The 26,810-nt window shown below is 46.9% G+C and overlaps 3 protein-coding genes and 1 long non-coding RNA gene across 4 annotated transcripts in view; 3 read left to right on the top strand and 1 right to left on the bottom strand.

The window, feature by feature from the left end:
- ildr1a (immunoglobulin-like domain containing receptor 1a) overlaps positions 1-525 on the top strand; it is a 9,778-nt gene extending 9,253 nt beyond the window's left edge. Inside the window, exon 8 of the mRNA XM_064310529.1 lies at positions 1-525. This exon is cut by the window's left edge and continues 700 nt beyond it. The gene's annotated coding sequence lies outside the window, so the exon portion shown is untranslated.
- A 3,347-nt stretch (positions 526-3,872) lies between these two features.
- tmem39a (transmembrane protein 39A) lies at positions 3,873-18,771 on the top strand. The gene is made up of 9 exons (XM_064309755.1): positions 3,873-4,203; positions 7,687-7,879; positions 9,621-9,837; positions 12,286-12,369; positions 13,411-13,565; positions 14,146-14,473; positions 15,965-16,152; positions 17,186-17,306; positions 17,818-18,771. Exons 2-9 carry the CDS (start codon positions 7,767-7,769, stop codon positions 18,058-18,060), a joined length of 1,449 nt encoding a protein of 482 aa, XP_064165825.1. The 5' UTR covers positions 3,873-4,203; positions 7,687-7,766; the 3' UTR covers positions 18,061-18,771.
- A 1,316-nt stretch (positions 18,772-20,087) lies between these two features.
- Positions 20,088-26,785, bottom strand: LOC135240370 (serine protease 23-like). The gene is made up of 2 exons (XM_064309756.1): positions 26,430-26,785; positions 20,088-22,701 (listed from the first exon to the last, which is right to left on the bottom strand). Exon 2 carries the CDS (start codon positions 22,686-22,688, stop codon positions 21,552-21,554), a length of 1,137 nt encoding a protein of 378 aa, XP_064165826.1. The 5' UTR covers positions 22,689-22,701; positions 26,430-26,785; the 3' UTR covers positions 20,088-21,551.
- On the top strand, positions 22,630-23,261 carry LOC135240371 (uncharacterized). Its single transcript, XR_010325661.1, has 2 exons — positions 22,630-22,976; positions 23,017-23,261. It is a non-coding gene; the product is annotated as an uncharacterized LOC135240371 (long non-coding RNA).
- Positions 26,786-26,810: the final 25 nt, after the last annotated feature.

The following is a 26,810-nucleotide window of genomic DNA, read 5'->3' on the forward strand; positions in this document are numbered from 1 at the left end:
GGGTGATGAGGTAATCAGTGATTGTCTTGTTAGAGTGTCTTGTTCTAATCGATTTGTTCATTTTGTAAGTAGCCTTTCATGTTATTTTTAAAGTTTTAGTATTTACCACGAGTGTAGAGGGGACCATTTTGGGGCATCCAGGCCTAAAGGCCCATGCTTTTCTATTTGTGTCGGTTTTAAAAATGAACCGTATTGCACAAGTTATCCTTTAAATTGAGCATATCTCAAGATATTTGAGGAATAGGACTTTTGTTTGTTGTGGAATCTCTTGAGAAGATGTGTTTAATGATGTTTAAGAAAGTATATAGAATGTCTGAAGGGGGAGCATGTTTATTCACATTAAAAAACCGACTGGTAAAACCACTGAAATTCAGGGGGGATAGCGATGCGAGCAGGATGGATACTCATTTTGTGGAGGGAAGGAGGTTGTTGGAGTGGCTTTGAATTCCCCCTGTGGTGATTTGTGATTGGATGTTGAAGCAGTGCTACCTAATGTGCAGGAAAATAAAGATTTTCAATAAAATATTTTTGTTTCCTTGGCGTTTATGTCCAGCTATGCACTTTTTCAAGGTGAAAAGCTTTATTTTTAGAATCAAAGTCCCTCATTGACCTAGAGTGTACAGTAACTGGCTCACTCACATTTAGCAGTCTGGCGGTTCTCCACAAGGGGGAGCTAGTAGCACTCAAGGTGCTACCCATCATTGCCTCTTTGGGGGCATGGTATATGTAAACTGAAAATGCATTGATGTACAGGTAACAGGCCCATTTCCCTAACCACAACACTGCACTAGGTTGTGGTGCTGTGTTTATCTTGTCTGATGATTATGCAACCAAGATTCACAGTACATACTATCTTACACCATTAATTTTTACCCCAGTCACATTTACATGGTGAAATCACTACATTGGTTTGTGCTTTGTAAGACTCATTAATGCCTACCATACACTACACAATCTTTGCTGTGACAGACAATATTTCAATATCAGAAAAATCATTACAGCTTTAGCCTGACCAGCAGGCTGAAAGCTTGTAGATTTAGAAAGACTGTGATTAAATGTGATGCAGTTCAGACACAAAACTCCTCTAATCTAAGACAGCCATTAATGTTCAACAATACATGTTATATTTACATCAATATTTAAAAACAAAAAAAGCAATACAAAAACCAATTGCACACTGGGGAGAATTAAATTCCAAGTTAAAGTGCGTGTGCATGTGTGCGTGCGTGTGAAATTTGTACTCTACAGCTGTCCTCAGTTGCCTGTGGAACAGCTGGTTTAGGCAGATTCTAGGTTCCCTGATCAAGCAGTGATTAACTAGAGAAGTAGCTATTGAATGTGCACAGCGAGACTTCCCGCCAACATCCATTTATTATCTAACCCGCTTATTCCTGCTCAGGGCCGCAGGGGGTGCTGGAGCCTATCCCAGAATGCATTGGGCAAGAGGCAAGAATACACCCCGGACAGTTCACCAGTCCATCACAGGGAACACATGCCACTCATCTATTCATTCACTCACACATTCATACCCAGGGGCAATGTAGACTCTCCAATTAAACTAACCTGCATGTCTGCAGATGACTGTGGTAGGAAACTGAAGCAGCCAGAGGAAATCCACATTGGCACGGGCCAAACATGCAAACTCCACACAGAAAGGCGCCAGCTGGGATTCTAACCAAATACGCAGACAACACTGCCACCCATTGCACCGCCGTGCCGCCCACTATTAGCCAAAATCACATCTGAATTCGCGACTGTGCCTCCGCTACAGTGAGGCTCCCTGAACAATCCCGCTTTCTCCCTCTGCTGGTCACAAAAATGAACTGCAAGTTTGAGAGAGGAACACGGGCCAATCTTTGCGTGAGCCACATGCGCTGCCAAGCTTGCCATTCTTACCAAAAGAGTTCATGCAAATAACTGTAATTAATTATTTAAATAAATTAAATTACATTTATTAGTGACGTCTAGATGGAAAATATTCAGATGACAAGAAGTCATTTATTAAAAATAATTTTATATGACACTAGCTACCTGGCACTCCCTCAAGCATATTTATAAAGTAGGTTTGCGATTTATGCAAGTTAGCTCACAAAATTGAAAGCTTGATGAACTTATTTCTCTTTTTTAAATACCTGTGGGCTGCCTGAATATTCATGTAAATATTCATATATTTATGATTTTTTAAAATCAACTCAGTACCACCACTAAGTTCCACCATTAACTACAATCTGACTACAACTTATGGACATCATTCTCCATGTACTTGCATAATATGTGACATATACATGATATGTGTGTTTTGTGGCAAGCATCTATTTTAAAATTAACCACCAGACCATTTGGGTAGTCATGATGAGCTTCCTCTGGGACCAAATGTGATTGGCAAGAGCAGTAAAGTAGCATTAGTAATGCTAGGTTTGGCCTCAACATAAGACACAAAAACTAGGAAGGAAAAAATACTGAGCAGTTGAGTCTGCTAATACTTAACAAATACTCCATCTGTTGCCCAGGAAAATAACTACCACGAAAAAATATCCCATTTGGGAACAACAGATACAAAGATGTAGCAGTTGCAGATATAGGTGCAGACTCTGGCAGGATGGAGAGTAACCAGCTGCCTTCCTACTGTCAGCAGAAATTTATTTGGCACAAGCATTTCTTCGAATGCTCAACAAGCACCGTTCATGCCCTTATATGAAAGGACAATTAGTGAATATACTGTAGCTGTAACCAAAGGAGAAAGCTCACAACACCCGATGGTGTTAGCTGGCTCCGCCATATGTAAATACATTTTATAAAACTGTTCTGCATGCTAATGGGAATCAGCACAGCTGTTGTGTACTGCACTACAATGCAGTGTGTCCATCGCAAGAGGTTGAAAGAGGAAACTTGATGCCTTGGTGTTTGATGCTGTGAGACAGTGGTTTCCACAGTCCACCACAGAATACAGTGACCACCGACACAGGTTGGCAAATTGGTCTCCTCATGAGGGCTCCTTACAAACATTAGTTCTATTAATGCATCCAGTCAGTCATGCTGGCAACAGCTTTGTACCAGAGCTAGCCAGTAAGAGCTACCTGCTCACAGACCTGTTGGTAGGCAAGGTCACAAGAAAACACATAGCCTACACTCCCTGAAAACAGCAACCTTGAGTATTCACAACATACATACATGGCGAACGCCAGGGCCACCCATGGGACACCCTGAAAGAGAGATGGGTTGCTCCCAGAAATGACATGTAACCGTGTTATCTGTCTATTAATAAAAAGGTTTTATTTTGGCCTCTTGTAGCTACATTATTTGGTGTCTTCTAGCTGCATTATCTAGATTATTGATGTATTGTGTGCATATTTTGTTGAATGCTGTACTTGTTATTGAATGCTTTGTTGAATATTGTAGGCCTACTTGTTATTGAATGTGAATGCTTTGTTACCTGGCATTGGTTCGACAACCCTATTTTTTTAGTAGGCCTACTGCTTGGCAAATGTATTTTTGTCAATATAAGAACCTTAATTTAGCCCAAGAACAAAAAAATTGCAAACTTATTGTTGTGTTATTTTCCTTAAAGTGTGTTAAATTAAATAATCGCGTGGGACTCGAGGTATTTCCTTTACGAAGGATTTGTATGTAAAAACGATTCTGAACGTAAGTTTGGGGCTTTCCAGATGTGTGTACAGGTTTTGTTTTTGATCGTCCTGCTGTATGACGCTGAGAAGATTCACTAATCCCTATATTACATGGATTGACAAGCATAATGGAATCATTATGAAAAGTAGCAATCCAGTTTAGTAATACTATGTAACGTCTGGGCAGAAAGCCACCAGAAAAGGGTATCTGTCTCTGTCCTTTACTGCGATTGCGCAGCGGAATGATATGTCGCGGAGCAGATGACGTGTCTGAAAAAGGAGTTGCAGGTTTGCCACGTCGGTCGCTGTGTGGAAGCGACAGGTCTAGTGCACGAGCAAACAGAAGTTTTTAAAGCGTTCTAACACTTTTAGTGCTGAAGCAATTGTCATTTTACCTCAACGTAGGTTGATAAACCCACGTTTCCGGTGCATTTTCGCTGTAAACGTCCCCGAATAGGCCAACATTTCAACATAAGGCGAGTAACAATGTTCCCTCTCGGCTCTATTCTGCTGGCAGCCCACGACCACACGACTGACTGATGTCTCAGCGTTCACATCATCCACTGTTCATTGATGTGTGAGTATTCGAGTTCGGGTACATAGATGCACTTGCATTCTTATATACTATGCATGCATTATGTCTATTTGGATTATGACGTGGAAAGTTTGAAATTCAGAGAAAAAAAATGTTCTGACGTGTGTTCCTTTTTGCAGAAGCTGCTAACTAGCTAGCCTCCTCGCGACTCTTCCTGTGTGACGAGCGAGTGAGCTGGCTGGCTTTTTGCTTAGTTTTTGCTGCACTGGGTTACGTGTATGGGGGATAATTTAGATTACAAATACAATTAAGTTTTCGTTATTACTTAGGGCGTTTAAAACTTTTCACCACATGAAATCGTGGAAAAGAAAGCTAGCAGAACGTCTGAAACCGGAAGCACACGTGAGTGCCTGCTCGAGGTGTTTTGAGCGCTCCTCCTTTCGGTAATTGGCTGGCAAAGTTAACTGCAAGTTTGCTCTTCAGAAATAACTTGAATGGAAATGTCATCACTTGCAGTTTCAGAATTGCAGTCGGATACATATGTATACTATTGGGAGTGTTTACATGCATCGCGACCTGAAGTTATTGGGGCGGGTAACTTCAGGTCGCCGATGCATGTGAAACTACCTTTCAGACTGTGGTGGCTTTAACTTCCTATGGCTTTCCCGCTCTCATGCCTACCTGTACAGGTAGCTCAATATTTTAACTTCGGATTGGCACCTTCGTAAGTCTGACTGAATTCTGTTTTGGTAACCCAGCTATACTGCATTAGTGCATTACATGTCATGGTTATGGGGATGTATGTTCAATGGCTCATGTACCTTTGAAGAGGGTACATCAGCAGAATGTCCATGAACGGAGAATGTTTCTCCAGTACTGACATTTAGTAAGCAAGTGAAAAAAATGAAAAGAAAAAAAATGCACTACTGCTTGAAACTCATTTTGCATCCATCTACTCTGATTTGGCTATATGCTTTATGTAAATCAAGATGCCTAAACCTCTTCATGGTTGTCACAGGAACTTAGAGCTGGCAGTATCCATTACACTTACTATTATTGTCCTAAGCACTCTTCTGTTGGGTCATATAAATTATGGTGGTGTACCTAGTCAATGAAACCTCTGTTTTTCATTTTAGGAAAATCCAATCTTTTATATGCTTTGTCCATTGCTGTAGTAAGAATACAGCAAGTTTATAATTTTATTGGTGAAAAAACCGTTCATCACAGTCATGCTAAATAGACCACTTCCATCCTGTGTGAAATGACGGCAGTGAATGTGGTCATGGCAGTGTACTTCACTTGGCCTAATGTATCCTGGTCAGCTGTGTGAAACTGCTGTCAGACCTCCAGTACACCCGCACTCTTCAAATTACTTTCAAGAGAAAGTAAAAGTACTTTTTTTCCCCCCCAATTTTTGAGATCACCAATTGTCACTATACCACATACACTCCTCCAAGGAGCACTGGGCCCTACAAATGAAGTGCATACAATGCTCCAGTGCATTTGTCTGCATGACTGCGATGTGTGTACGTTGGGTATAACATGGCCTCCATTACATTACATTACATTACAGGCATTTAGCAGACGCTCTTATCCAGAGCGACTTACACAACTTTTTACATAGCATTTTACATTGTATCCATTTATACACACATCGAACCTTGGGTGAATGGCAGCTTTTTGAGATATAAAGTGGGAATGAACGAGCAAGGTTAGTCTCACAGCCATGCAGAATCATACCTCTCTCTGCCTCTGGACTACAGTTCCAGTGCAAATGTTCAAGGAGGAAACTGTGATCCTCTGCATTATGGAAAAGAGATGCAAATTAATTTCAGAGGGCTCATTCTGCTGGCTAGCAGTGCCTTCCGCAAAAGATACGTTCGGTCTTCATGGTGCGTGTGCGTTTCCGTTTTGCATTTTGGCAGTTAACAGACGCTCTTATCCAGAGTGACTTGCGCAAGTGCGCACGCTCGGGTTTATGCAACGAACAGCACTGATACCAAGTCATCAGGGTCGGAACCCGTGTCAATAGTCGCACGTAACCTTACACCGTAAAGCTAAATGGTGCAGTAGGTTCAATGGGGAAATGGGAGAATGTGGTATAATTAGGAAGCAAATCAGTTAGGGGATTGTTTTTAGAATTGGTATCAGTACAGCTAGTAAACCCTGGCAAATTGTTTAACATGAGGTGAATCAATGTGCAGGTTAAGTAGGTGTGTTGCAGTCTGTGGTGGCAGATGGTCAGTGTGTGGCTGCTGGTCTGGTACTCGTTGGGCCCTTACTCCTTGTATAATTTGACAGGGTAGATCATTGTCCAGTGCTGAATTTGACCAGATAAGAGCTCCTTACAGTTAGTTAATTTGTCATTATTGGTTGGCGTGGAAGCCTCGCAACAAATGGGAAGTCCTGATGGGGATTCAGATTTGATTGTGGTTTCAACGTGTCTTTCTTTTACCGCGGGGATTTAAAGATTTTACTCATTTTAAGCCGCTGCATTGCAGTGGTAAAACCAGACCAGTGTGTTACTTTTACACAGTCTTTTATAGCAACAGTTGGCTAACTAAAGTCTACCTGTTTACACATCCACACACAATCAGATAGGTCTCATGATGGAATTGGAGTTGAGATAATACGGCTGTTTTCGTTCTTTCTCTTCTCTGTTGACTCCTTTATTTGTGTATTTTTTTTTTACTTTGGATGGCTTGCTCACCTTTTCAGTGTTTCCCAATGTCCCTGTTACTCAGTCTTGTTACTACATCCAGTGCTGACCCCGTAAATACAGGAAGAGATTTTGGTGAGCAAAGCACAGTGGGTACAAATGATGTCACTGGCTTGTGCTACGAGTTACTTGGAATATTCGTAGCTTTAAAAAAAAATATATATAGGCCTAATATGTTTAATGGGGATCAACCAGTGAATGGAAACAGTTGTACTACAGGAACATGTTCAACTTGATGTTAAAGCCAGACGATTTAGAACTTGCCACAGATGACTGTGCCTTCATTTGTCAGCAGGGTGGGTCTTGCTTTCAGCCTCTGAAAGCGTGCGTAACAAAGGATGTTTTCTAACTCAGAAAAACAAAGCCCATGCTCACCCTGTATGACACAGCCCTGTCTTTCACTTAATGTGAGGGTGACAGGATCATGCATAGCTTTTTATGTCTGTACGTTCTGTAGTGGTTTATTTGGTTACAAAGAGGGTGTGTGTGTGTGTGTGTGGGCGGGGGGGGTGTCTTTGTGTGTGTGTGTGTGTGTGTGTGTGTCGATGTCTGTGTGCCTATTGTATGTGTGTGTTTGTGTCTGTGGGGGTGTGTATGATTGTGTATTGAGGTCTGTGTGCGTATTGTATGTGTGTGTTTGTGTCTGTGTGGCTGTGGGGGTGTGTATGATTGTGTATTGAGGTCTGTGTGCGTATTGTATGTGTGTGTTTGTGTCTGTGTGGCTGTGGGGGTGTGTATGATTGTGTATTGAGGTCTCTGTGCATATTGTGCTCATTTCCCCCCCCTCTTGATTTGTTGTCGTGCAGTGGTTGGGCAGTGCCGGGTGTGGCTGTGAGCTCGCAGTGGAGAGCAGCAGGGGTCATCGGGGTCTCCGGGGTCGCTGGACATGCCCGGGGGCCGCAGGGGTCCGAGCCGCCAGCAGCTGAGCCGCTCCGCGCTGCCCTCGTTGCAGACGCTGGTCGGGGGCAACTGTAGCAACGGCACAGGCCTCAGGAACAGGTGAGAGCCTCCCTGAAGCGGCCCTGACCAACCAGCTGCGCTACGCACAGCGTGGACACAGGTACACCAGAGACAGCACAGACGCCTACACTACTGACAGCACAGACACCGGTACGCTTCAGACAACGTGGACACGTGTACATTATAGACGAGTACACTACAGACTGCATGGACACGGGTACACTACTGACAGCACAGACACAAGTACGCTTCAGACAACGTGGACACGGGTACACTACTGACAGCACAGACACAAGTACGCTTCTGACAACGTGGACACGGGTACATTACAGACAGCAGAGACACAAGTACGCTACAGACTGCATGAACACAGGTACACTGCTGACAGCACAGACACAGGTACGCTTCAGACAACGTGGACACAGGTACATTACAGACGGGTACACTACAGACTGCATGGACACGGGTACATTGCAGACGGCACAGACGGGTACACTACAGACTGCATAGATACAGGTACACTACAGACAACACGGGCACTGACACATTACAGAGATGACAAAGGAACTCTACAGACAGCACAGATACAGGTGCATCGGAGACATTGTGGACACGGGTACGTTACAGACAACACAGGTATGCTACAGACAGCATTGGACACAGATACACTACAGACTGCGCAGACACAGGTATGCTACAGACAACGGACATGGGTACATTACAGACAGCCCAGACACAGGTGCGCTGCAGGCACATGTAGCCTTCAGATGGCATGGACACAGGTATGCTTCAGACAACACAGACACAGGTATGCTACAGACAGCACAGACACTAGTAAGCTACAGACGACATGGACACAGGTACAGGTAAGTGACAGCGAACGCTGACAGAGGTACACTACAGGCAACGTGGACACAGGTACTACAGACAACACGGACACAGGTACAGGTTCATTATAGACAACACAGATGCAGGTATGCTACAGGCAGCACAGGTACAGGTCTGCTCCAGACAACTCGGACCTAGGTACGCTACAGACAGCACAAACATAGGTGCACTACAGACAACACGGACAAAGGTACACTACAGACAACACAGACACAGGTACACTACAGACAACACGGGCACAGGAGCTCTGTCCACAGGTTCCCGACAGAGTGTACTACCTAGAAGTAACACGTAGCCAGGTGCGAGTTGCACACACGACGCGGTGTGCAGGTGCACTGTCTGTAAGTTAACACGGATCCCTGTGATTGGGTAAGAAGGAGCTGACACGTGGGTACACTGAAGCAACACTGAAGCACAGATTCCAGGTCCTTCAGATTCCGTGCTTGGGAAACACAGGCAGCATTATCCCCCCAGTCCCCCGGCTCTCCCGGTCCGTAGGAGGAAGTGCTCTATAAAACCTTCACTCTCTGCGCCGGAATACCCACAATCCTCAGTGGCGGGCAGAGTGATTGTTTGGAATTGCGAAAATATTCCCCTCGGGGCAGCGAGCGGCGAGTGCAGACATGTACGGCGAGCAGACAGGAGAACACTCTGGCTCCTGCTACTCCCACAGGATCCAAAAACATCAGAAAGCACGCAGCTAACAAACAGCGCTGGCGCACACATTCCGCTCCCTCTCGCCCGTTCTCTGCACGCTGCGACTCGGGAGCCGGGGCCACACAGTCAGGGCCTTTGTGTTCTTCCCGTGCGTCTCTGTGCGTGTCTTTGTCTCCTGCGAGACTGGAGCGCTAATGCTGTGGCTCTCTCGCCCCCCCCCCCCACCCCTTTTCAGGAACAGCAACTCCGTGGGTCTGACCGCGCCCCCTCTGACGGCCCTGATCACCCCCGAGCCGGTCCGTCACTCGCGCATCCCCGACCTCCCCATGGACGGCAGCCTCCTCTTCGAGTTCCTGCTCTTCCTCTACCTGCTGGTGGCGCTGTTCGTGCAGTACATTAACATTTACAGGACCGTGTGGTGGTACCCCTACAGCCACCCTGCTGCCTCTCTGGTAACTACACACACGCGTATGCACACGCATACACACACACACACACACATACCACACACGTGCACACCACACACACCCCAAACACAGCACTGACACACGATAGTATACACCCCCCCCCCCCCCCACACACACACACATAAATACACACACATACCCACAGCGCTGCCTCTGGTAACTACGCGCACACACAGCTGTGTGTAGCAGCACGCACACAAACGCCCTCACATGCACACTCGCGCACACTGTACTCAGAGATACACACACACGTACTCACTCCACCCCCCCCTGCAGCATCGTCCTTCTGGGCTGGTGACTACAGTGTGCAGACCTGCTTGCACACATCTACATGTTATCTCACACGAAAGCACTTCTGGGCTCAGTTTGTGTTCCACAGAGCAAGTGCAGCATGACGTCAGCACAGAGTTGCGCAGACGGATTCTGTGACTTGATGCCGCTGCCATGCGCAGATTCGTGCTCTGCTACCTTGCTGAAATGAAAGATGTGAGGACGCGGCTGTGTGAAGGGATCAGGAAGTTCTGTACTCACAGTAATAGTCATTTGATCAGTCATCCCCTCTCCATAGTTTGAGAAATTTATGTGTGAGTCATGGATTTCTTTTTAGAGCTGGTGATGGTAGTTTAGAGAGGAAGAAGGTTGATAGGTTGACTCCTCCCAGGTTGACTCTCTTTTTAAAAATAATTTTTTGTGCATTATATCTGGATAATAAATGCTAGCTTGCATGTTTTGCAGAATCTTAAATTTCAGGCTTGATGCTGACCATGCCTGTGCAGCGAGTACTTCTGATGTCATTTGGCTTGTCCTGCAAAACAAGCAGAAATGACCACTTTTTTGTATTGGGTAACCACATGCACCAAAATGAAAATTGCGAAAAGCGAGAACTTTCCGTGAAATAGAGCATGTACAGTAATGGGGGCGTTGCGTTTCCCTAAGCTAGCTTGTTCTGAGCCGCTTGTTATGTTTGGTTTCTCAGACTTGGGGTACGTAACTGAAACACTGAAAAGCATATTTATATGCTGAATGTTGTTTAATATGCTTCAGAAAACAGGCTTGGACAAAAATTTGAAATGCACGAGGCGAAAGACTGAAGAATGTTGCTATTATAAAGGTTTTTGTACGAATGAAACATTAATGTTACTGTACGGCTATGTTTTTTGTTGTTAATGACCTGTTGTCCATCTATAGTAGAATAGACAGCAGGGTCACGTAGCCTTTTACAGTGGTTAGCGGATGACATGCAGACTTAACCAGCTGCACGTAAACAGGAACTGATAACCACTTTATGTGCTATGTTGTGATTTGCAGTTACACTTTGTTTAACCACAAAGTGGTGACATACAGCGCTGATGGGAAGACTGGGATGATTTTTTAATTTCATTTTATTATTTTTTAAAAGGAGAGCAGATAGGCTGCCCCTCCTTTCTTAATTCAGGCTTTAGTCAGTCCAGTAGAAAGCCGGGAGGGTTAACCAATAGGGAAGGGGCCACGGTTCGGAAGGTGCCGCAGCGGGAGGTCAAACGCCCCCCTCCCCTGCGGGGGTCCTGGCTGAGGGCTGAAGAGTCGGCTGCGCTCAGGGCCTGCACTGCCCGTCCCGCTGATATTAAGGCTGTTCGTTTGGGATTGTTTACGGTATAATCACGACCGAGTGGTTGTGTGAAATAAAAAAAACTCCATGATGTTTTGGAGCGTTGGACAGATTCAATAAAGGTGGCACACAGGACTGAACCATAGGCCATGAATGAATGCAGTCATGCTTAAAATTTTTACTGTTAATAGAAGTACGCCAAGTTTGCATAGGTATGAAGGCCTACTGGTTTGCATAGTGGTATTGAAGGCCATTGCTATTGAAATAATTTTTACGAAGTTTGGTGTGATTAACATAAAATGAGAAATAATTTGCCTTTATTTTTATATTTCTAAATCAAAATTTTGTGCCTGATATAGCTTCCCAGCAAGCTGTCTAACTAGCAGGGTGCGGAAGTGTACATTCGATAGCTGTCCCTAACATCATTAGTCACGGTCATTTGCTGGCAAATAATTGCTTACTGGGCTGCCAAGAATCTTTTTTTGGACTCATTTTGGACTCACTAACTTTTTCACAATATCAGTTTGAGCATCACTGGAGACTCACTCCGTCTGTGCAGCTTGTTTACAGGTACACAGCTTTGATTGGGGCGACATAGCTCAGGAGGTAAGACCGATTGTCTGGCAGTCGGAGGGTTGCCGGTTCAAACCCCGCCCTGAGAGTGTCAAAGTGTCCTTGAGCAAGACACCTAACTCCTAACTGCTCTGGCGAATGAGAGGCATCAATTGTAAAGCGCTTTGGATAAAAGCGCTATATAAATGCAGTCCATTTACCAGTCCATTTGATTGCTGTCTTCCCCAGGTGGATTGTGGGTAATTTGTCTTCTTTCTGTTTTGTGCTTGCAGAACTTCCATCTTATGGACTATCACCTGGCCATCTTCATCACCGTCATGTTGGCCAGGAGGTTGGTGTGGACAATAATTTCAGAGGTGGGTTGAGTGGGGTTCTTACTGTTTGATTTCTGCTTCTGAGGTCCAGTCCCAGTCCAGTTCCTCCATCAGCTTGAAAACAATCTATTTTTCACAACTCTTAAGATAACCTTTGAACACAAATGAAAGAACAGTTTGTTTACCTACAAGACAAATATCAACAAGGAATATTTTGATTGGTGTTGAAATTTTGACTGGTCTTCATACAAGTAAGGTCTGTAGACAAATGGAAAGGCATTAGGGATATTAGTTACACACTTTTGTTCTGCCACTAAAGGGACACACTACAGTACTAAAAAAAAATTCTCAAACCCAAATCGGTCTGGTCTCTGAAATCTTTGGTAATTCTAACTAAGTGAAGAGAAAAAAACTACAATGATCACTGATAAAATGTTCCACTGACTAAAATTTCAGAGATATGCTCTGAACATTTTTGCTTTTGAGACTGCTTGATGCACATTAGGAATCCAGTGGTTCCTTTAAAAAAAAAAAAGTTCACCACCCAGGGTTTGGTTCACGTGCGTTCGGTTTGGTTTGCCTGCTTCGAAAATCCTCTTGCATTTAGCTGTGTTTTCAGAATAAGTGTTCTGGTTATATTGCCCATTTACGTGTGCAGTGAGTGTGCGTGCGTGCATGCGTGTGTGTGTGTGTGTGTTACGGCAGTGAGTGTTATATGTGTGTGTGGATTGTGGCAGTGTGCGTGTGTGTGTGTGTTACGGCAGTGAGTGTTATATGTGTGTGTGGATTGTGGCAGTGTGTGTGCGTGCGTGTGTTACGGCAGTGAGTGTGGTATGTGTGTGTGGATTGCGGCAATGTGCGTGTGTGTGGGTGTGTTACGGCAGTGAGTGTGGTATGTGTGTGTGGATTGTGGCAGTGTCCATGCGTGTGTGTGTGTGTGGATTGTGGCAGTGTGTGTGTGTGTGGGGGCGGTTGTGAGTGTGGTATGTGTGTGTGTGGATTGTGGCAGTGTGTGTGTGTGTGTGTGGGGGCGGTTGTGAGTGTCCAGGTTCAGGGCGTAACCGTGGTGCTGCTGATTGACAGGCGTCTCAGACGACCTCCTCCTCTCTGGTCCGGTACGTGGTTCTGATCGCCGCCCGGCTCACTCTGCTCACGCTCTGTGGATGGGTTCTGTGTTGGACGCTCGTCAACCTCTTCAGAAATCATTCGGTGCTCAACCTCTTGTTCCTGGGATACCCGTGAGTTTCTACCCCTTCACCTCCAGCACCTCCACAACCTGACTCTAGACTGACTCCTTTTACCTGTCACACGCCTGTCCTAACTTCTGTTCTTCGCAACTTGTGACTTAGACTGTTCAAATAATTAATATGGCTTTTATTTCTGTTTCATTATTCTAAATAATAATATAACTTTGAGGGGTATCCGTTATACTCTTCCTGTGTATTGTAGCTTTGACATGCTTCAGTGACACTTGTATATTATAGCTTGGCCATGTAGCAGTAATGTAGTAATAACTACCTTGTTCAGCAGTAATAATGGTAGTAAGTGTTTCATGACTGTTGGAATGATGGTAATAATGGTAATACGTGTTGTCTATAACAGTGTTGGCTGTGTGAGTAATAATGGTAATAAGTGTATGAGAGTGTTGGGTGTGTGAGTAATAATCTGTGTATGGCAATAATAATGGTAATTGGCATTGGGTATGACAGTGATGGGTGTGTTGTGTATAACGGTTTTGGGTGTGTTGTGTATAACGGTGTTGGGTGTGTTGTGTATAACGGTGTTGGGTGTGTGAGTAATGCTCTTCCTCTGTTTCAGGTTTGGAGTGTACGTACCGCTCTGCTGTTTCCACCAGGAGAGCCGGGCACAGGTGATGCCCACGGACTGCGGGTACCTGGACCAGGAGGCCCAGGACAGCTCCCTGCTCCGCCCCAAAGACTTCCTCACCCTGCTGCGGGAGAACCTGCGGGAGCAGTTCGCCAGCCCCGCCTCTGTGCCCGCCCACAACTGCCCGCTGTCGCCCGAGCTGATCCGCAGCGAGGTGGAGGGCCTGAAGACCGACTTCAACCGCCGCATCAAAGAGGTCCTCTTCAACTCGCTCTTCAGCGCCTACTACGTGGCCTTCCTGCCGCTCTGCTTCGTCAAAGTGAGTCCCCCCGGCCCCCGTCTGTCCCCCCGGCCCCCGTCTGTCCCCCCGGGCCCCGTCTGTCCCCCCGGGCCCCGTCTGTGGCCCCTCTCGGGCCCCGTCTGTCCCGCTCGGGCCCCGTCTGTCCCGCTCGGGCCCCGTCTGTCCCGCTCGGGCCCCGTCTGTCCCGCTCGGGCCCCGTCTGTCCCGCTCGGGCCCCGTCTGTCCCGCTCGGGCCCCGTCTGTCCCGCTCGGGCCCCGTCTGTCCCCCCGGGCCCCGTCTGTCCCCCCGGGCCCCGTCTGTCACGCTCGGGGCCCCGTCTGTCGCGCTCGGGCCGGGTCCTTACTGGCTGTGGGTGTACGGACCGATGTGGAGTCTATGTTAGAGATTTTCGGCAGTATGTGTGCTGCTTGAAGCAGTGAGAGACTCTCAAAACCATGTGTGCAACCATGCGGACCACAATGCCAAGCTAGACTTGGTGACGTTGCTGCTCTATACCGCGGGCCACGTTGCTGATCTAGACTGTGGGCTACGTTGCTGCTCTAGGCTGTGGGCCATGTTGCTGATCTAGACCGTGGGCCATGTTGCTGCTCTAGACTGTGGGCCGTGTTGCTGCTCTAGACTGTGGCCCTGGTTGCTGCTCTAGACTGTGAGCAACGTTGCTGATCTAGACTGTGGCCCTTCAGGAAGTAGTAGTGCCTCAGCTGGATAAGCAGTGAGGACCGCCAACTCATGCATCCTGTCTCCTATTGGGCCATTTCCTGGCCCTGTGTTTATCGGTACTTATCGGGACTAATATAAATTTGGAGGTTCTCCAGCAGTTCCTGGGGCAGCCCCACTAATGGATTTCAGCAAAAGCAACCATGCATTTTTAATCTGAAACTTAATGCCTGGGTCTTGTTCAGTCTTCAGGATTGCCTCGCTGTAGACAGGCCACATGGTCATAGTGTAAGCGGACAGGTAGCAGAAAATGATGCTACTCCATCATGATATCAGAATCGCTTGATGTTTCTGTTTTCTGTATCATGCTTGCTGGGTATTGGACATGAAGACTGTGCTTTTGAACACTTGAGCTTTCCTTAGGGTTAGAGGGCTGAATGTGTTAGCCTACACTTCATAGTAACTGGCTGTCTGTAGTGCCTTAGGACCTCAGGTTGGGAACTGCTAGAGTGATGCATTTTAAACCTTGCAGCAGATTTCTGTGATGCGATGATGATTGTGGTGGCAATGGCGATGATGATGATGGTGATGATGATGATGCCGACGTTGATGATAATGGCGATGGTGATGGTGGTAATGACGATGGCAATGTTGATCTTGTTTATGACGGCGATGATGGTGGTGGTAATGACGATGGCAGTATTGATGTTGTTTATGACGGCGATGATGGTGGTGATGGCAATGTTCATGTTGATGGCGATGATGATGGGGATGTAGATGATGTTGATAATGATGGTGATGATGATGGTGATGATGATGATGGATCCTGACGGAGGCCCGCTCTTTTGCAGAGTACGCAGTACTATGACATGCGCTGGGCGTGTGAGCACCTGATCATGGTGTGGATCAACGCCTTCGTCATGCTGATGAGCCAGCTGCTGCCGCCCAGCTACTGCGACCTGCTGCACCGCTCCGCTGCTCACCTGGGCCGCTGGCACAAGCTGGAGCACGGTTCCTATAGCAACGCGCCGCAGCACCTGTGAGTCACAGGGGGGCGGAGTCAGGGGCACTTCATGGGCTGTGTGAAATACTCTGGTGTCCCTGCGACCATGTGTGACTGAGTTACTGCACATGTACAGTGAGCGTGTGTGACTGAGTTACTCCACATGTACAGTGAGCGTGTGACTGAGTTACTCCACATGTACAGTGAGCGTGTGACTGAGTTACTCCACATGTACAGTGAGTGTGTGACTGAGTTACTCCACATGTACAGTGAGCGTGTGACTGAGTTACTCCACATGTACAGTGAGTGTGTGACTGAGTTACTCCACATGTACAGTGAGCGTGTGACTGAGTTACTCCACATGTACAGTGAGTGTGTGACTGAGTTACTCCACATGTACAGTGAGTGTGTGACTGAGTTACTCCACATGTACAGTGAGTGTGTGACTGAGTTACTCCACATGTACAGTGAGCGTGTGACTGAGTTACTCCACATGTACAGTGAGCGTGTGACTGAGTTACTCCACATGTACAGTGAGTGTGTGACTGAGTTACTCCACATGTACAGTGAGCGTGTGACTGAGTTACTCCACATGTACAGTGAGCGTGTGTGACTGAGTTACTCCACATGTACAGTGAGCGTGTATGACTGAGTTACTCCACATGTACAGTGAGTGTGTGTGACTGAGTTACTCCACATGTACAGTGAGTGTGTATGACTGAGTTACTCCACATGTACAGTGAGTGTGTGTGACTGAGTTACTCCACATGTTCCTGCAACTCTGTGACTGAGGTACTCCACATGTACAGTGAGCGTGTGTGTGTGACTGAGTTACTCCACGTGTACAGTGAGTGTGTGTGACTGAGTTACTCATGTACAGTGAGTGTGTGTGACTGAGTTACTCCACATGTCCCTGCAACTGTGTGTGACTGAGTTACACATGTACAGTGAGTGTGTGTGACTGAGTTACTCCACATGTTCCTGCAACTCTGTGTGACTGATTTACACATGTGCTGTGAGTGCATCTGCATTATAACCCTGATCTGTGTGTGTGTGCGGTCTTCCCCAGGTGGTCCGAGAGTACGATCTGGCCTCAGGGAGTTCTGGTGCGGCACAGTCGCTCCCTCTACAAGGCTGTGGGGCCCTACAACGTAGCTCTGCCTTCAGACGTCTCCCATGCACGCTTTTATGTGAGTGTGTGTGTGTGTGTGCGTGCGCACGTGTGTGCAGGTGTGTGTGCACGTGTGTGTGTGTGTGTGTGTGCTCACGCAGGCTTGTGGGTGTGTGTGCATGAACGTGCGTGCAGGTGTGTGTGTGCACGTGTGTGTGTGTGTGTGTGTGTGCGTGAACCTGCGTGCAGGTGTGTGTGTGCACGCATGTGTGTGTGTGTGTGTGCTCGCGCAGGCTTGTGAGTGTGTGTGCATGAACGTGGGTGTGTGGGGTTTCCCCATTTAACAGACAAAGGACAGGCAAGGAGGAAGAGGGCAATGGTGTAGATATCTGCTTAAATAACTGCTTATTTCTGTTAAGTTACTGTACTGTTAAACATTTATGTACCAAGGTAAAGACAGACAAATGGCTGTAGAAACCTGCACTGATACTGGCTGTAGTTTCTGTTTTTGTGTGTGAATGCAGCTTGTCCAGCCGTACTCTGCAGGTTTTGCAGTGTGTTGTTCCTCAACGCGTCTCTTCCTGTCGCAGTTTCTGTTCCACAAGCCGCTGCGGATCCTGAACCTGCTGATCGGGATCGAGTCGAGCGTGGTGCTGTACCAGCTGTACTCGCTGCTGCGCTCCGAGCGCTGGAACCACACGCTGTCCCTGGGCCTCATCCTCTTCTGCAACTACTACGTGCTCTTCAAGCTGCTGCGGGACCGCATCGTGCTGGGCAAGGCCTACTCCTACCCGCTGAGCGGCGGCAGCGCCATCGGCCTCAAGACCCAGTGAAGCCGGGCCGGGGGGGTGTGGAGGGGGGGGGAACGAGCCCTGCGCACCCCTGCCCCCCCCCGCCCCCCCACGCCCCGGGCCACAGCAGAGAACTCTGAGCTCAGCTGCAGTGGGAAAGGGGACTCCCAAATATTATTTTGATACGGTTCTATTTTTCATGCAATGTTTATATCTATTTAAAAAAAAAAAGTTTTATATTTTGTATACTGTTCAAAGAGTGCCTGTTCTTTTCGTTTTGGCCAATAGAGTGTTACCATGAGACGGCCAATCACAGGAGAGCAGGAGGGAGAATCAGTGGCCTGTTAAGTGATTACAGATTTATTTTTCGGAAAGTTACAGCATTTTTTTTTTTCTCCCCCCTTCTTCTTCCCCATCATCTGTCAGGAGTGCTATCAGCAGTGTGTGAACTGTCTCAGAGTTTGCAATGTTCCGGACTGTGTGACAGGACCCTCACAGCCTTTTTCTGTCTGAGCTAAACCAGGCCTCTTTTTCTATTGTCTTTCATTTTTATTTTCTCAGTGCCAAATCCCAGACTGCACCTGGAGAGACCAGGGGTGGGGCTTCCAGGGGGAAGCATGTGTTCACATTCCTGGGGACCCGATTGGTGTATCTGGGTGGGCGGGGCCAATGGCCATCTGTCGGCATACAGTATTTCACCCAGACTGCATTTTTAATAATGCCAACGGCATACAAAATAAAATATAAACCAAACATGTGAGCAGCCTTTCGCTGGTTGTGTGTGACCGTGTGTGACCGTGTGACCGCGTGCGTGCGTGTGGGTGTGTGTGTGTGTGATGTGCTTGTGTGTTAACAGAAAGTGTACAGTTTACACACTCCAGCATAGTTGACCCAAACTTGGTGACTAATTAAATTGGAATATCCATTAATATCCCTACTGTTCCCCTTAGTCCGAGTTTAATTTAGGTTCAAAATCTCTTTATTTCCAGTGTTGTTCAGCCAGTTGTTCAGCGGTTTCATAAAACCCAACACTGTTCTCCAGGACCCTTTACGTCAGTGGTCTCCAACCCGGGTCCTGGAGAGCTACAGGGTCTGCGGGTTTTCATAGTGACTCTGCACTTCATGAATCAATTAGAGCAGTTGATTACACAGTTAACTAAACTCACCCGGTGTCTTTGGTCTCAACTGGGTGCTGATTTTAAAGTGACAACAAAAACCAGCAGACCTTGTAGCTCTCCAGGACCAGGGTTGGAGACCACTGCTTTAGATCCTTCAGTTTTAGACTCGAATACCAAGACCAAAAGTCTGCTGATACATACAAGTCTTGTTTGTGTTCATGCCATTGCTTTACGTAGTATACCAGCACTTTGTCCTCACCGTTTCTGTGCTACTGAACATATTTGGCACTTACTGTGTATTCAGTAAGTACCAAATATGTTGGAATATTCATTGCTGTATGTTCCAACAGCTTAATTAATCTCCTGCTTCAGTCAAACCTCCTCTCGGCATTGTATTTCCAGCAAAATTACTTCTTGTTGACCTTAAGACAAGCCTCACATTTGACTAAAGTTCTTGTTTCTCTCCACATTTTAAACCATTGAATGTCAAGCTGCATATTATAAAATATGCTCCTGTTATGGGCTACATACAGCTGCTGGTCTGTACAGGCTGTGTGGTGATCTGCAGTTGTGCTTCAAGTCAAGTAAGCTCTCCTTTGGCTTGTTTCAGGAACGAAGGCAATGCATTCATTGAAATTACTTCCTCTTTAGCAAGACTTCACTGCGTCATGGTCTCTAAACCAGTTTTATTTAGGAGTAGGATAGTATTATTAAGGAGACATTAAGATATTAACATGACAAACATTAGAAATGAATGTTTCATAATGCTGATTCTTTTGTTTTAATATTCATAAGGGGTGCTTTTTAGAACTAGCTTCCTTAAATTGCAGGCCAGAATTGCAGTACTCTCTTCAACCTGATAGAGGGAGCCATTTGTTTACTTTCAGTATTAAAAACCGCTCCGGTAAATACCAGTTACATGTACTTGGAGAATAATTACTCAGGAAAATGTTTAGTAGTATATTCAGTAGAGATTTGCATTTTTATTTTATATATATATATATTTTACAAATTTATTCAAAGCAAAAAATAGCACCTTTGGTTAACGTGATAAATTCTTCCAAATATGCACTTTTGGATTGAAGGTTTTCAGCGTAAATGAAGCTGATTAAATGTGTTTCTTAGCATGGCCTATACGATTAGTAGTCTATTAGAAATGGCATTCGACATGTTGACAGGCAGTGAGTGGGGTCTGTGATGACGTAACCAAGATTGTGGGTATGGGCGTGGTCTGTGTTGTGACCTCTTGTGGGTGTGGTCTGTTACAATGCAGGGTCTTCATGGCCGCCTCCTTCCTTCAGTGTATCCAACAGTTTTCACTCGGAACCACCGTCATGATCTTCTGTTCCAGTGCACTGTGTGGAGTTCCCCCCCCCCCCCCGCATCTCACTGTCTCCTTTATCAGAGCACTTCTCACAGTGGAACGCAAACAGACCGTGACCTCTGACCCCAAGTCTTCTCGAGGAGTATTCCGTATGTGTGTGAGTGCTCAGCCCCTCCGAGCCTGTGCTGATAAGCGTGCGCTGCTGCAGCTGCAGCACAGAGCACCCATCACCAGGGTATGGCCCCCTGAGTGGGACAGGACTGTGGCAGCAGGGCATGTGGTGATGGTGTCACCCGTCTTATATGTGGCTAACAGAAAGACATGCTCACAAAACAGCTCTATATCTCCCTTCCATATATATACACACACACACACGCATGCACTTAGCCCTCTATCTCTGGAGACATGAACACACTTGGCCCTACATCTCAGTGCAAACAAACACTAAGCCCTACACTGGGATAAAAATACAGACACGCAAAGAATTTAAATCTTTCACTTCCTGACCTCCCATCTCTCTGAACTGGAAAGATGTACAGTGTCCAGCTGCTTGGGTGCTAGCCTCCTCCAATATCCTGTTAAGTCCTCTTCCTCATGACATTTAGTCCAGTTTAAACTTTTGAAAATACCTTTTCAGATCATTACCATTCCTGTGTAGTAACATTCTTGTAGCTGAATAGATCAGTGCAGATCAGCAATGAATATGTGTGTGTGTGTGTGCATGTGTGCTTGTGTGTAGGTATGCATGCATGCATGTTTTCTGTATTTATGTGTGAGTGCTTGTTTGGGGATGAGTGTGTGTTTGTTTGTATGGCTATGCATGTATGCATTTGTGCATGTGTGTGGGTGTGCATGCATGTGTGCTTGTATGTGGGTATGCATGCATGCTTGTGTGTGGGTAAGCATGCATGCATGCATGATTGTCAGTATGCATGTATGCTTGTGTAGGTATGCATGCATGTGTGCTTCTGTGTGGGTATGCATGTGTGCTTGTGAGAGGGTGTGCATGCATGTGTGCTTGTGTGTGGCTATGCATGCATGTGTGCTTGTGTGTGTGGCTGTGCATGCATGCATATACGTGTCCATGTTCCTCAGCCTTCCCTGCAGTCCACATAGTTGCCTTTGATCCAGTAGCAGATCTGAGCGTACTTCAGGGGGGTGACGCGCACCGCCACGTTGAACTCCTCGGGGGCGCCGTCGCGGTCGACCCACTGGTGCCCGGAGAAGACGCCGATGACCTTGCGCTCCCAGCGCCGCCGCTGCCGGTTCCACATGCGGGCGTAGACCCCGGAGCCGCTGGCGCCCGGCTGGGCGTCGCAGTGCTGGTACAGCAGGTCGTAGGTCTCCTCGTGGGCCTTGCAGAAGCGGAACACCAGCTGGCCCGCGCGGTCGTTGTCGAACCCGGAGAACTGCACCCGCTTGCCGGGCAGCAGGCGGGCGGCGGGGCTCACCCCCATCCGCATGTAGCGGCGCTGGTGGGGCTTCTTCAGCTCCAGCAGGGCGTAGTCGTAGTCCATGCCGATCTCGTTGGCGCTGCCCTTGACCCAGCCCTTGGGCACGTGCGTGCGCTTCACGCGGATCCACTGGAACTTCATCTTGTCGGGCCGGCCGGGGGAGCCGGTCCTGTTGGCCTGCGGGGCGTCCCGTTGCCGCGGCTTCAGGAAGCCCACCCTCAGCTTCTGCGCCCCCTTGACGTAGTTCTTGCCGTCGTGCACGCAGTGCGCCGCCGTGAGGACGTGCCGGTCCCCCACCAGCGTGCCCGTGCAGCCCGTGGACAGCTTGACGGCGGTGGAGAAGGGGTAGTTGAGCAGGAAGTCCTGGCCCACGATGCTGAAGCGGCTGTCCGGCCCGTAGATCTGCCTGCGGGCCCGGGAGCGCCCGGCCGCCTCCCTCCGCAGGTCGGCCGTGTTGAACCCGTAGATGCCCACCGCCGTCTCCACCAGGCTGCCGTTGGCGTGCAGCGTTTCGTAGGACAGGTACTCGCGCAGGTCCCAGTAGCCGGGGGTCGGGGCCTGCTTGTGGCAGTCCGGGTCGCAGGTGGAGGTCACCTCCAGCTTGGCCTCGGCCAGGAAGTGCGGGGCCGGCCTCTCCAGCGTCTGCTGGGGCATGACCACGGGCACGCGGAGCAGCGGCCACTGCGGCTTCCAGGAGGTGCTGTGGCGTAGGGAGCCCCGGTCACAGCACAGCGACAGGAGGAAGAGGGCCAGGATGCGCACCTGGGGCGCCATGCCGACGGAAAACCTGCAGTGGAGAGAGAGAGTCGGTGAGGAGAAGAGCGTGTTTACTGTGGGAAGCACTTCACTGTCGAGTGTCTCAGTGAGGAGGTGCACAGTGGGCGGTGAGGAGGGATGTGTCAGTGAGGAGGTGTACGATGAGCGATGAGGAGGGATATGTCAGTGAGGAGGTGCACAGCGTTGAGGAGGGATTTGTCAGTGAGGAGGTGCATGATGAGAGGTGAGGAGGGATGATTCTGTGAGGAGGTGCACGGAGGTGAGGAGGGATGTGTCAGTAAGGAGGTGCACAGTGGCCGGTGAGGAGGGATGTGTCAGTGAGGAGATGCACGGCGGTAAGCAAGGATGTGTCAGTGAGCAGGAATGGCTTGGAAACAAAGGGCATGTCAGTGAGGAGTTCAGCTGAGGTGCAGGAGCATTCCTGGGATTCTTCCCTACTCTTTGAGTACAGGAGCACAGCCAGGGAAACACAGTGAACTGCGTGTGAAGAGCACCAAAATCACTCTGGTTTTACTGACCAAGTTAAGAGAGCATTATGAATTTGACCACGATGCAAACTTTTGGTCTTTGCATGCTGGGGGCAAAAGCCATACCAAAACCCTTGACCATGTCTGTGACATCTCTCTGACTATCTCCTCTGGCTCCATTCAGTGCCGCTGGAACAGCTCGCTAGCGGGCTCTCTGAAGAATGGCTAGACGTGCGTCACTCACAGTGGAGTACTTCCTTAGCCGGTCCTATCAGCATTTCCATCCAAATCAAGGAGCCACAAAGCAAACACTGAAGAGGAAGCCAAGGCCTTCCTGGATAGGTAGATCCCAACATCCCTTTCCTGGCCACTATCTTATTCTTATTTTCCTCCCTAAATTGGAATGCCCATTTGCAATTATAGGGCTGTCCCATCCCTGCAATGTCCTGTGTCCATTTTTAAAGCTACATCCTGTAAAATACTGACACCTATCTTGAGGTATGTCAGACCCTATCCTCCTTATTTGTCCATTTTACTCCCCCAGACTCAAAAATGAATTCCAAACTGTTTATCAGCACTAACAGACACACACACACACACACAGAAACGTGCTGCCCTGGGCTCGACCACCAAGAGGGTAGCTCCTGAAAATGTTTCCATTTTGTTTCCTTTAGTGAGAAATGCTGTGATCTCTTGGGTCTCTGCCCTGACCATAACCCATGGATGATTGCCAATATTTCAGAGCCTAACATTAAACAATGGACCAAAAACTGTATTTCCAGATCCAAACACTCCACTGTGCCCTGTGAGTATCAAAGGTGACCTTTTCCAACAACAGACGTTTGTTTTCCATCCACGGGATGGAACACAGGGGGAGGGACTGGGAGAGGTGGGTGTTTTTCACACTGACAAGTAGCAACATGCAATAATATTTTATTGTATTGTACTGTATATGCATTCAGTGATCACATCTGTTTTCATTTTCAGTGCCGAGCTCGGCAGTATGGAATGACAGGGGGTGTAAACACTGAAAATATTTTAACATTCAGAAATGCGCACTGACCGACAGGCACCACCAATCAGGTGATACGCAAAGTCCTGGAAATATGGTTGATAATCTATCAGTACTAATCATAAACAGCTGTTTTAGAGAAATGGCTCCCCTTTTATGTTTATTAGCCTTTGCTCTTTTTCCTATGAGTTATACTGTGATTGTCAAATTAAAATATGTCCTCATAAATGGCCAAAACTGTAAAATAGTTGGAAGCTTCACTAACACTTTTATTTGCAGTAAACATCAGTAAAATACCGCCCACTATTTAGTTTTAGCTGCCAGAGTTTCGTCCCTGTCGACTTTAGTGGCGAGAAAAGTGGTCTTCCATTTTGACTAAACACAATCCAACTCGCATATTCAAGCACATTTTTAAGGACATCAACAATGTACAATGGTTGCATGTTCAGGCCATATTTTAAGGACCATCAGCCTGTTTCACAACAACAGTTGCTGGCTCTAATGTGTTGTTCAGAGTTTAAGTGTGTTTAACTTTGACCCGGCAGCTGACCCTGTTGTCATGGCTGCATTTAAAATGTTTGAAATGCAGGTTACAGTTCTTTGGAGGAAGACCAATATCTTTACACTGTTAAGCCACCACGGTAAAAGTGGAAGAATATCACTTCTGTGTAAAAGACCTGTTGTTAAGTTACATTGAAATACCCTTAAAGATCAATCCCCCTGTATTCACAATAGTGCACACTAGACTGAATGCAGCTAGCTGTCCTTCTAGTGCTCCCAGCTTATCCAGTAAGAGATGAATCCATGTTGGCTTGGTTACAGGCATAAGAGATTAGACAAGTATCAGCACAGCCTTACAGATATCAAAGATAATGGGCCCACATTTACTTCATCGCCACAAGTTATTATTCTACTTGCACTAGAAATTAGAAATATCCATTTAACTGTTCCCAAAGCTGTGTGCTTGAGAACAAGTCCACTTGTTCTGCACAACAATGACCGATTTGGCATTTAGACATTGAGAGAACATGAAATCAGGGATGGAACACAAATGAAACATATTCTGGAAACGTCTGACATGTTATTGGCCATTATTGGCGCTGGAAACTGAAATATTATTTTACTGACCACGCGGGTATTTTTAGTCCCCAGACCAGGGGGGGACAGGGGGACCAGACTTGTCTCGGAATTCTCATCAAGGGTGGAACTTTGCCAATTATATTTTAGCTGCTCAACCGAGACTTCATGAATCTGCATGAAGCAGCAGAGGTCAGGGTCTAACGTTCTATACACTAGATGCTGCCTCTTGGGGTTTTTTTTTTTTTTTTGGGAGGTTTTCCAGAGTCGGGTCATTCAACTGCTGCCTCCATCTCGTGCGATCTCTCTTCACAGCATTTGCTCTGTTTCAAATGCCTAGCCCTAAAACAGTTTTGTCAATTGTATTTTTTTTATATATATATATAATAACACAAAGAAAAAACAGACTTAATTATCTTTCCATCTTGATTAACGTGGAATATAATATTCGCTTGTATTTTCAGGCAGCATTTTGACGATTTGATACTAGCTTTGTCCTAGATCTAGAAAAGACACTAAAATAGCCTGTAAAATTGAAGATAACCAATCCGCCTCAGGCTAATGATATCAATGTGAAGATAAGACTTCCTAGCTTTTGAAACTGCAGATAACGCACCACTTCATACGGAGTTTTTCCTTCTGAATTATTTTTGGAGCAGCATTCTTCACCTCGAGGGACAGAACTCTGCTCTTCCAAATACTGTAACATTGCATGTGCAACATTGTTTCTGAACTTTCATTCAGATCACAATGACAAACACGCCCAGATAAAAAAACAAGTACAAAAATAAATATAAACAGTAACGCAAGCTTAATTTGGTATCTACTGGATTAAAGCATACTTAAGTACAAAATTAAAAGGAAAGTAATTATGTCTAGCCTACATAGGTCTCTCAAAAGTTCGACTTCATCTGCCAGTGCAATTAATTTTGCCAAAGACTTTTACTAAAGTTCGTTTTTAAAAATATCGAAATGTGTTTTTTTTTTTTGTGGTTTTTTCCCTAGATGTCTCTTTTATCGCATAGTCGACAAGAAAAGTTCTCAGCAATCTTGGCAATTACCCCCACGCACTCGACAACTTTTACCCAGTTTTATCACCACAATTCTGTGTTGCTCTTTGAGCTGCTCCGCAACGAAGACCAGCAATGGGCGAATATAAGTGCAGGTTATACGTATTCTCACCAATAGAAATCCTGCGCTTGTCCCCGCAGGCGGCTGGCTGGCAGGTGTACGAGAGCAGTGGCTGGAGGTGTCTACAGTTGGGGCATTGGAGTAGACGCCAGAACAGTTTTCCACGTGCAGGAAAAAAAGCCACCAAAGTGTTAAATTCTTAGATACTCGCACTTTTCCTTTTCTTTCCCGGGATTCATATCTTTATTCCAGAGTGCGTAGACAGTTTCAGCGGAGGCTTGTGCGAGAGAATCCCACACTCATTGAAAACGGCGCAAACTCCCGACTGACGAAGCTGCGCAAGGCGCTGCGACTTTCTCAGACAGGCAATCACGTGACTGGGAGTCGCTAATGGTTCACGCGGCGCTGCTGCATCCTCCTGGGTGTATTACC

Source organism: Anguilla rostrata, chromosome 15 (assembly GCF_018555375.3).
Source record: "Anguilla rostrata isolate EN2019 chromosome 15, ASM1855537v3, whole genome shotgun sequence".
Lineage (NCBI taxonomy): Eukaryota > Metazoa > Chordata > Actinopteri > Anguilliformes > Anguillidae > Anguilla > Anguilla rostrata.